Here is an 11,698-nt window from a genome sequence, read left to right as displayed (position 1 = left end):
TTGACTTATTTCGCTCAGCATAATACCCTCCAGTTCCATCCACGTCGTTGCAAATGGCAAGATCTCATTCCTTTTGATGGCTGCATAATATTCCATTGTGTATATATATATATATATATATATACACCATATCTTCTTTATCCATTCATCTGTTGATGGACATCTTGGCTCTTTCCATAGTTTGGCTATTGTGGACATTGCTGCTATAAACTCTATTTTCAACTTTTTGAGGAATCTCCGCACTGTTTTCCAGAGTGGCTACACCAGCTTGCATTCCCACCAACAGTGTAGGAAGGTTCCCCTTTCTCCACATCCTCACCAACATCTGTTGTTTCCTGACTTGTTAATTTTAGCCATTCTGACTAGTGTGAGGTGGTATCTCATTGAGGTTTTGATTTGGATGTCCCAGAAACTGAAGACTTCTGAGTCTCAGTCCCAAAAATTAGAAGGCAGCTAGGGCTTCAAACATCAGCTTAGGCAGTAGACCGTAAGCTAAATCTAGACACATTTTAATACCTTAACTCTTGGGGCACCTGGGTGGCTCAGTTGGTTAAGCATCAGCTTTTGGCTCAGGTCATGATCTTAGGGTCCGGGGATTGAGCCCCATGTGGGGCTCCCTGCTCAGTGGGAAGTCTGCTTCTCCCTCTCCCTCTGACCCTCCCCCCACTTGTGCTCTCTCTCTCTCATTCTCTCTCTCTCAAATAAATACAATCTTAAAAAAATAAAACAACTCAAAATCATTTCTGTTCATAACAAATACACATTTATTGCCAAAACTAAACCCATATAGGCACATCTGCTTAGACTTGGCAGGGGATCAAAGTATGAATCCCTGTAGTTTCTCCATTGTTGGCCCCACTTCCTGAAATAGATTTCCTGGAGGGTGGAGTTTGTAGCCAGACAGACTTTTATTAGCTTGATCCCCTTGGATACCTTATTATAATCCCTTATTCATTTATTCCCTCTTAAAACCAGGCATAGAGTGACCTGTCTGTGTCAGGCATTGTGCTAAGCACAGGGTATACAAGGATGAGTAAAACACACTCCCTAACTTCAGCAATTTACAGTTTAGTGGGGGGCAGAGGACATCTTAGCACAATGAATAAGTGCACCAACAAGGAAATGCATAGGATATTTTGGGAATTCAGAGAAAAACACCTACCTGATCTGGGGGATTATAGATGGCCTTCTGGAGAGATAACCCTCAAGAGGATTCTTTAAAATGAGTAAGTGTCAGCCAGTTAAGGGAGGTGGAGTTGGGGAGGAGGCATTTCAGCGTTTCAGGCATGGGGGGCTGCAGGAGCAAAGGCACAAAGGAGAGAAAGCACAGGAACTAGGAAGAGAGCTGGGATTTCAACTCAGGTTTGCCTGCTTCCAAAGCCTGAGGACGTCCCTCTGTGTGGGTGCTGCAGGCCTCTGCTCCATACTACTGTGCTTCCTGGCTTACATAAAGTATCTGTTCAAGCTCACTAGATAGGTAGATAATAGTTACTTTGCAAATAGATATTGCTATTATACATGTATATATAAGAATATAGTTATTATATATATATAATATACATTATATTTTATATACATTATTTTTTAAAGAAATAAAAAAATCCCACAGCCTCTCAAACATCCTATATGCCAAACACTGACATATCACAGACCGGTGATGTAAAAATGTGGCACCAAGTTCAATTTCCTTCTGTGTAGACCTTGAAATAAATCTTCTGCTATTCTTTTGCATAATTGTAATTTTGAAATTTATTAGGAAAGAGGATGATATAATTCTGCACCACGTTTTTTTTTTAAAGATTTTATTTATTTATTTGACAGAGAGAGACACAGCGAGAGAGGGAACACAAGCAGGGGGAGTCGGAGAGGGAGAAGCAGGCTTCCCGCCCAGCAGGGAGCCCGATGCGGAGCTCAATCCCAGGACCCCGGGATCATGACCTGAGCCGAAGGCAGACGCTTAACAACTGAGCCACCCAGGCGCCCCCTGCACCACCTTTAAAAAGAAAAAAAATCCAGTATGTAATATTTGCCTATGGCAACTTCTCTGTGTAATCTGCCTGAGCATATTCTGAGTAAGCACCACCATAGCACATGCCAATAAAATGATAGGGAATAATACTAATAATGTATGTTTACTGCGTGTTTTTTTTTTTTTTATGTGCAAGTCTCCATGCTAGACAGTTTCTCTCATCTAATAATCAACAGTCTGGTGAGATGGGTAACATTATTGTTCTCATTTGTAGGTGAGTGAGCTAAGGCTTAGAGTTTTTAAGTAACTTTGTCCAAACATTAGCTGATAAATATGGTGCCAGAATTTAAACCTGTGGTATCTGGCTTCTAGGGTTTCCCTCTTCACCATAGATTAATTTCTTGACATAGGACCTGAGTATCCACATTATTTATATTTATATTATTGCTCCCCAGCAGCAGCCAGGGTTGAGAGACATACCACATTGTGGGGCGCCTGGGTGGTTCAGTGTTAAGTGTCTGCCTTCAGCTCAGGCAGTGATCCCAGAGTCCTGGGATCAAGCCACACATCAGGCTCCCTGCTCAGCGGGAAGCCTGCTTCTCCCTCTCCCACTCCCCCTGCTTGTGTTCCCTCTCTCTCTGTGTCTCTCTGTCAAATAAATAAATAAAATCTTTTAAAAAAAATACCACATTGTGAAAACATTGACAAATAAACAAATCTTAGAGTTTATCCTCTATCTCAGTTATTATTTATCTGACATATATTTATGAAGAGGAAGGTTTGCCATTGATAAACCATTGTGATGGCTTCACTTTAAGCTTCTAAGTCACTTAAGTTGATAAATATGCTGAGAACTTTCAATTTGTATGAGTCAAGGTTTTCTCTCTCTCGGGAAAAATCAAAGACAGAAACAAATTAGATGCTGATGTTGATATGACTTTACAGGAGAACCAGCCTCAACCAAGTTAAAATGTTGGAGCAGTATAAATACACTGGGAGCTTAAATACTTGGGAAAGGGGTTTTAAGAGGAGGAGGGATATGGAAAAGAAGGTCAGGACCTGTCAAAGATAAATTTATTTCCTTTGAATACTTTTTATTGCTGACCATATACTCAATAACCTGTATTAAAACACTTTGGAAAATGCATATATACCTTACCTTAAAAAAATACTTCAATCTGATTCTTATATCATCTAGAATATTTGAGTGCAGCATTCAAAATATCTCTCTGGAGAGTTGTTTTGTTAGTACATTTTATAGTCTGTTAAATTTAAAAACAAATCATTCTTCATATATCTACACATTGAAGTTAAAGTTCAAGCTCTTGTTGACAATGTACGACTAAACAGAAACTGTGACTCACCAGAATCTACAATGGATTAGAGTTTATATGGTTTGTCTTATGTTTTTGGCAAGTATTTATGACTCTCCCGAGACTGTATTATTGAGTTCAAGAACCAAGTTAAAAATGGGGATGGACCTTCTAGTTTACTGATCTCTTAAGATGGCTTTATAATTATTATTAATAAATCAGTTCCAACAAACGTCTTCGCTAATGCATCTATTTTTATCTCTTCCTGATTGGTATTTTATACAAATTTGTCTCTTTGAGAGGTGGCGAGTGGAAAATGAGACTATTTTGATTGGAAGTCGTGTGGATTTGGGGAAAGAATGTCACGTCATTGCAATCACTTTCTTGGCATTTATCATAATGCAGTGTATCAAGTTAAGGTTCTTTCCATGGATGCAACTAAAAATTATTCTCGAAAGAATTTATTGGAAAACTATCTGAGATTCATGGAATATCTGAGAGACTGGAGAGCTTAGTTTGGAAATGGACAGACCGCGAGGCAGCTCTGGAGTCTGGTAAGCAAGAACCCCAATAACACCAAGAGCAGTCTGGCCAAGATCTTACCACGTGGATGGAATGGAATTCCACACATGTCTTCAATGTTTTTTGCTAATGATTCTGCTAAAGATCACTGTTTTTCCCCTCTGCTAAAGATTTAAATTCCAAAGAAAGACTTTATGGAAATGTTCATTGGCTTACCCCCTGTCTATTTAGTAAAGGGGAAAGGCAGGGGTCTATCTTCTCACTACAGTTCCAACAAGCTATGTTCAGTCAGAGTGGGAAATTTCTCAAAGGCTAATTGGATGCCAACTGGGAAATGGACTCTGGACAACCAAAAGGCAAAAATACTTTCTGCATGAGGGAATGGAAGCTAGAGTGATGCTGGGAATATAGAAAGACAAAGTGAGCCTGTCTTCTAGTTGTGCTAAGAGAGTGGGTTATAGGTTATCTCTTATTGTGAGTCTTAAAAACAGAGGCTACCAAGAAAGATAGGCTATGGGGCTGTAGCATTGAGTAAAAAAAAAGGTCGAATTATCTGAGTCACGAACTTGTACCAAGAAAAATGTAGGATTGATAGTAAAACCTGAATAGTAATTTAAAATAAATGTAAGACAAGAATGACTCTTATCACCACTATCAATATTACTCTACAAATTCTGACTAATTAAAGTACAGCAAAGAATATAAATAAGAATCATAATTATTGGAAAGGAGATAAAACTTAGCATTGTTTGAGGATAACATGACTACATAGAATGAAAGTCCAAATAAGTCAACTGAAAAGCTAAAATAAATTTTACTGTATGCCAGCAATAATGGTTACATAGAAAATATAGTGGTTTAAAAAAGATTTACTCACAATAGGCAAAACACACATACACAAAAGGACAGAATGTCTGGGAATAATTTTGAGAGGAACCTATGGGAGCAAATGAAGAACACCACAGAAACTTGCTATACGGTACCGAAAGCTGTCTAAATATTTTTGTTCCCTTTTTTTTAAGATTTTATTTATTTATTTGAGAGAATGAACAAATGAGAGAGCATGAACGGGGGGAGGAACAGGGGACAAACAGAGGGCTGAGCAGGGAGCCCAACGTGGGGCTCGATCCCGGGACTCTGAGATCATGACCTGAGCCAAAGTCAAAAACCGACTGGGCCACCCAGGTGCCCCCTTTTGTTCACTTTTTAAAATCTGACAAAATGATCTCACAGATGAAAAAAAGTCTAGGTAGTTTTTGACACTGGGAGTAATTAGCAACAATTTGTCTTACTTTATATTAAATGAAAAGATAAATGTCCCAGAACAAAAATCTAGTCAAATCGATAAAACGTAATACATAGTCCTGAAACAGACCATGATCGATGGAAGGATTTAACATCCTCAGAGATCATCAGGTCTGTGAACAGAAACTTGGATGCAAGAAGGTGCAATGTAATTTCATTTAAAATTAGCTACTTTACCCCAACCTACTCATGAGCGTAAGTTGCTGTTATTAAATAAATAAACCCAAATCGCTAGGGCTACTCAACATGCAACAGACTGCATGAAGTCTGTAGGAGAAACAGCTCAATTGGAAATCAGTGCTTATCATTTAGAATGTTTGCCTGCTTCCTGTTCTGGAATCTTATTTGAAACCACCATTTGTTCCTCTTTTTCTTTTTGTATATGCCATCTTAATAAGCATGGCATGTCTATTCTGATTATACCTCGTGTTAATCCATCATGTTTAGCTGCACTGATGGATGGCTGCTCCTCTTTCGGTGTAGCCTGGAGCCCAAGAAGGGAATTTGTTTTACTTCATAGAGCTTGTATTTTGAGTCCTGTCATACCAGGCACAACCTTGAAATATGGTAAAATCCTTCCAGACACTTTCATAACCTTCACTAGCAAGTAACAGAAATTTGGTTTAATTTCCATCATTAAAAAAAAAAAAGAAATTGAAATCTAAGTGGTCAACCATAGGGAAATGGTTAAAAAAAAATCTTGGGGGGCACCTGGGTGGCTCAGTTAAATATCCAACTCTTGATCTCAGTTCTGGTCTCGATCTCAGGGCCATGAGTTCAAGCCCCATGTTTGGAAAAAAAAAAAATCTTTGTAGATCCATACAATGTAACATTATACAGTCACCAAAATATTATGTTTTTTAAGAATTTTAAATGATATAGTTCTTTTAGGAGGTAAGCTATGAGTGATATCTTCATTTTTATTTCGTTTCTGTATGATTTTTTATTTTTATTTTTTCTTTATTTTCTGATTTTTTTTGCAACTTTTCTGAGAATCAAGAACACCTATTATAAGAAGATGAAAATTAAGTTATTTGAAAACTGGAATATATATTAATAAGGATTCATAATAAATAGCAAGTCATGTATAAACAATTATTTAATAACATTTAATGTGTACTTTCTTTGATTTTACAAGAAGGCATTTATAGTCAAGCAAATGAATGACAAAGCCATTCTAATTTGCATTCCCAAATACATTCCCTAAATAACTGGAGTAAGGTACTGCTGGCAATTTCATGGCAGTTCATGTAAGGCCTGGAAAATTTCTTTAATGAAGAGCCTTCAATTCTGGACTTGCAAAGCTTCTGTGGATAGTAAAATGGCAACGATCACATCTACTACCTCTAAAATAGGAAGCAAAATATAAGAGTCTCACTATACATTCTTTGGCTCAAATAATTGATAAAAGACCTTGCAATTGGTGCATGTGGTTGATTATGTCGTGATCATAATATGATCACCACCTGTTTTGCAAAACAGTAAGCAGTAAATATAATAATTCTAGGGATGTGATTCTAAAAATAGTTTATAACTACACGAATCTTTTTGGAAAATTTTACCAAATAGAATCATCTTCAGTGCTTTTCTGAACCAGGGATAGAAAAACGCATAAACCAGTGGATTGAAAGTAGAGTTTAAGTAGCCAAACCAAATCAATGCATCATTCAAGGTGGATGGAATACTATAGTCCAGGAAAGGATCCATGACCATGCAGACAAAGAAAGGACACCAGCATATTAGGAAAACTCCCATCACAATCCCTAAAGTCTTTGCAGCTTTCCTTTCTTTGCTTTGTGACATTCTATTTTTTTCTTCCAATCCAATTTGAAACTTCTGATTTGCATGGTGAATTGATCTTGCCTGTCCTTGAGCAATGAAATATATTCTGGAATAGACACACAACATAATAGATCCTGGTATATAGAAAGAAGTCATAAAGGCCAATACCCCAGATGTTTTGCTAAAGAAGACAGAGCAACCCCCTAGGCAGTGAATGTATTTGTAATACATCTCTTCAGCTCCTTTGAAGTTTAGCTCCAGAAAAATCATTCCAAATGCAAAAAGAGCAGGGACACTCCAACTAATGAAGATCATCACAAAGATAACCAAGATACTGATCCTGGCTTTGTATCTCAATGGATCACACACAGCATAGTAGCGGTCAATGGAAATGAAGGACAAGTGGAAAATGGATGCTGAGCTCAGCATAATGTCAATGCTGGTGTGAATTTTACAGAAGGCTTCTCCAAAGTACCAGCCATGCTCAACAGATCTGACCATGCTATAGGGCATGACCAAGCACCCCAGCAGAAAGTCCACAGTGGCCATGGAATGAATGAGCCAATTAGTCGGGGTATGAAGTTGCTTGAAGTGTGATATGGAAATAATGACTATCAGATTGCCAATGAGTGTGGTCAGAATTATGAGCACCATTAAACTATACAAGGAAGCACGGACATCATTTGACCTGCTGTTTTTAACACAGGAAATATTAATTATATTGTGGCAAAAAGACATCGTTCCTGAAGGTTGTCCACCAGTTTATTTCTTCCTTTGTGTGTTGAGGAATCTTTCTTCAAAATCCATAATCAGGTTAGAGTTCCTTGTTTTACTTCCACATACCTATTCCAGAAACCCGGGAGGAAAAAAAAAAGAGCGGGAGAGAATCATTGGCAATTTGGTTCCTTTCACTTCTAACACACTATTACTCTTTGCTAAAAAAAATAGTTATTTTAGAAAGAGCTTTTATTCTTAAGTTTAATTCCATACGTCAGTTCAATAACTTTTTTTTAATACTTCCTCGATGTTGAATACTATGCTAGAAATGAAAAGTTGAATTATTAGGTTGAAATATATGAAACTGCCACTTTTTCTGGCCAGAAAAGGTGAAATGATGAATTTTTCATATGCTTCAATTTATGGAAATAGTCTTTGCTCAAAGAAAAGTCTTGTGGGAAAAGTTTGTGTTCTAAAGGGTAGATATAAATTGCCAGAAATTTTAGAATTAAAATATGTTTGAGAGAAAAAAGTGAAATATTTTAAATGTGCCTCTTGTTCACAATAATATCCACTAGTGCCTGCTTTTGCCCTTGATAACATAAGATATTTCTTATTTTATAATTCATTGTAATGGAAAGAAGCTTACATGCCTTTACTTCCAGTTTGCAAAGCACTTATACATACATTCCAAGCATTACTTCATTTAACATTTTTGCATCTACGATATAAACATTATTCCTTATAAGGAAGACATGACATGTTTTGTTAGTATAATTATACTGGCAAGAAATTGAGTCTCTGTTCATGAAACCATTAAAGCTGGAATATGACCTAAGGTCTCAATTACTAGTACAGTTTCTTTTTTACTAATCCACATTTTCTTTCCACGGCAGAAAGGATCAATTCAGATAAATTACTTTCAAGAACATTAAACTTTGAACTTTCATGTAAGAACATAGGATGTCTTGAAAAGTGGTACCTTTTAGTGAAGTGTGATATTGTTGTCCAAATTATTAAGGATTTTAAATATACAGACCAAAGTCTGTGGTAAGACATGATGTGGCACGGGGGAAAAGATGGCTGAGGTGAGAACCCAGGGAACCTGAGCTTCCGTGTGGGCTGTGGGCATGGCACTGGAGCTCTTTTTTTGTTTGTTTTTCTTAAAGCTCTGAAACCCATTAAAATTTTTTTTTTCATTCAATCCCAATTTTAAAACAAAAGTAAAATCTTGTTAAAAAAGAAATGGCTGGGGCGCCTGGGTGGCTCAGTCGTTGAGCGTCTGCCTCCTGGGACCAGGTCATGGTCCCAGGGTCCTAGGATCGAGCCCCGCATCGGGCTCCCTGCTCGGCAGGAAGCCTGCTTCTCCCTCTCCCACTCTCCCTGCTTGTGTTCTCTCTCTCACTGTGTCTCTGTCAAATAAATAAATAAAATCTTTAAAAAAACAAAAAAAAAGAAATGGCACCTTCTTCCTCCTTATGTCCATTAAAAATCCCAAAGCTCCATGAGAGCTGGTTTAAAAATATCCCCTTTGGGGGTGCCTGGGTGACACAGTCAGTTAAGCATGAGCCTCTTGATTTAGGCTCAGGTCAGGATCTCAGGGTCATGAGTTTGAGACCCTCTCCCCTGCCCCAAGACTGCTTCTCTCCTTCTCCCTCCTCCTCTGTCCCTCCCCCTACTGGAGTGTACATTCTCTCTCTCTCTCGATTTCTCTCTCTAAAAATAAATAAATAAATCTTTTAAAAAATAAAAGATTGTTTGTTTCTATATGATTTTGTTTCTTTGTTTCTATATGATTCTGAATTTTCAACTAAATTCTGGAATTTTCAATATATTTTGAAATATATATATATGGTATGTATAAATATATATGTATATATATATATGAAGAGAGGGAGAGAGAGAATTTGGAGGAAGAATGTGAATTTCTGGCAGTCAATGAACAACCTGCACAATGTTGAAATGCTAGAAAATAGCAACAAGTTTTAGAATATTCCAGGAGTCTGCCTTCCTTTTCATTTCCTCCCATTCCCTCTGGGCTGACAGTTTAGATCAAGACTACACAGAAATCTAAATGTATCCATAAGTGGAAGTGCAGGAATAAAAATAAATAAAATATTTAGGTACTAAAATGCATATTTTAATAAATTTAAAACACCTCTCCTCCAATCCTTTCAAATATGTAGTACTCTTCCATAAAAACAATAAATTCCTCAGAAAGAATTATTTTTAAATCCACGTCTTCCGATGATCCCCTTATATTTCCCCTTTATGGGAAAGGAAAACAAAACAAAACCTCTTTGAAAGAGTCATTTACACTCCTCGTCTTTCATTCTTCTACTAACCTTTTGAATACACTCTAACAAGACTTTTATTGTAAACACACCACCAAAACAGTTTTTCTTTTCAGCTAAAACAGCAGAAGAGATGATTTATTGTAACGTGTTACATTCAGCCACAAATGAAAACAGAATTAGTCCAGGAAGTCACAGGTCCAGGGCAAAGGACCAAAAGGGACTATTTTGGTATGAGCAAGGTGGGTTTCTCAAAGGTGGTCATTGTGATCAGATGGTGATGGATGTTCTGGACCCACGGAATCAAGTTCTAGAAAGTAGGCAAGCAGTCCAAAAATTGCTACAAGCGTCGCTGGCCTCTCGCTTTCCTTATTTCTGCTCCTGTGGCTTCCACGGATGTACAAGTCAGCACTTGACCTGGACCTCTGTTCCATCTTCCTTCCTTGACCCTTCAGCCTGTGCACGTGCTGCTTCCTCTCATGGGGCAGAGGTTTCCAAGAAGATGGCACTAAGGCCAAGAGCTCAAAACAGTTTTTTAATTTTGTTGTCCTAGGTTATTAAACCCAGTGGTAAATTCTCAGGCTTCTTCTTCCTTGACCTCCTAGATACTTCTTGAAATAATTCCTTCCCTTGCAGCTCTGAATTCAATGGCTACTCTTTTCAGTCTCCATTGCTAGGTTTTCCTCAACTCACTTGCCTTGAGGCTAGTCCTTGGTTCCCTTCTCTACTTATATCTGCTCCCTATTTACGGTCTCCTGGCTTTAAGCTAATCTATATGCTGAGGAGTCTCAAATGAATACCTCCAGCCATGACCTCCCCCGCTACATTCTGGACAAACATGTCCTGCTGTCTAGAAAATATCACCACTTACTGTGTCTAAAGCCTCCAATCTTCTCCACAACATGTGTTCATCTCCTTTTCCTTCCTACACATCTCAAAAATGGCAACTCCATTCTTGAAAATCCTCAGTCTTACACCTTGAAGTAATTATTGACCACTCTCTCTCACACTCAATAATAAAGCCAAGCTATCAGTAAGTATCTTGACACTTCATTGAAAATCTATCCATAATTGGACCAGTTCTCATGGTCCCAGCCACCAACCACTGTCAAATTAGTAGCCTCCCAACTGGTTTCCCTGCTTCTTTTCTTTTTTCCCCCTTCCTTTCTAGTTTAATTCTAGAGTCTTGACTTGAGTACCTAGCTTCAAAGCCAAAGAGTGGATTGGTTCCCTCCTCACCATTCTTTCAGAAAAAGTAAAGAATATGAATGAATTCTCTGGACGGTGTGGAAAGCATGTTCAACAGATGATGTTAAGCAGAGGAGAGATTCATTCTATTTGCCATCAGTTGTAATAATTAGTTATAAAGTCAAGGAAAGAGGCCCACAGGGCCCCCTTGAAAAGGTAATCATGGCGTTCAGAGGAGAAAGTCATAGTTTTTGTTTTGTTTTGTTTTAAGGAAGAATTGCCTTCTATTGATACGTCATTTTCAAATTACTGATACAAACTTGTCAGAGAATAATTATGTATTTTGCTCAACATCAGTCTGCAAAAAGTTTCCAAACATAAGTGCATTTCTTGTTCAATTTCCAAAAATAAATAAAGGCTTTCTATCTGAAAGCATTTACATTCCTAGCTCTCTAAAGTAAACATTAAGAAACAAAGTACAAAAAATGATCTCCCGGCCTCTGAAGAGTCCACTCAGTTACATGAAGTATTTTTTTTTTCCGCAACACTTTTTCAGATTCAAAAGGTATTTACATCCTAGAAACTGGAGGATCTTCATTTCAAACCCT

The 11,698-nt window shown here is 37.7% G+C and overlaps 1 protein-coding gene across 1 annotated transcript; it reads right to left on the bottom strand.

The window, feature by feature from the left end:
* Positions 1 to 6,612: 6,612 nt before the first annotated feature.
* Positions 6,613 to 7,629, bottom strand: TAAR1 (trace amine associated receptor 1). The gene has a single exon (XM_021693290.1). It carries the CDS (start codon positions 7,627 to 7,629, stop codon positions 6,613 to 6,615), a length of 1,017 nt encoding a protein of 338 aa, XP_021548965.1.
* Positions 7,630 to 11,698: the final 4,069 nt, after the last annotated feature.

Source organism: Neomonachus schauinslandi, chromosome 8, assembly GCF_002201575.2.
Source record: "Neomonachus schauinslandi chromosome 8, ASM220157v2, whole genome shotgun sequence".
Classification (NCBI taxonomy): domain Eukaryota; kingdom Metazoa; phylum Chordata; class Mammalia; order Carnivora; family Phocidae; genus Neomonachus; species Neomonachus schauinslandi.
This window is presented reverse-complemented; position numbering and strand designations above follow the sequence as displayed.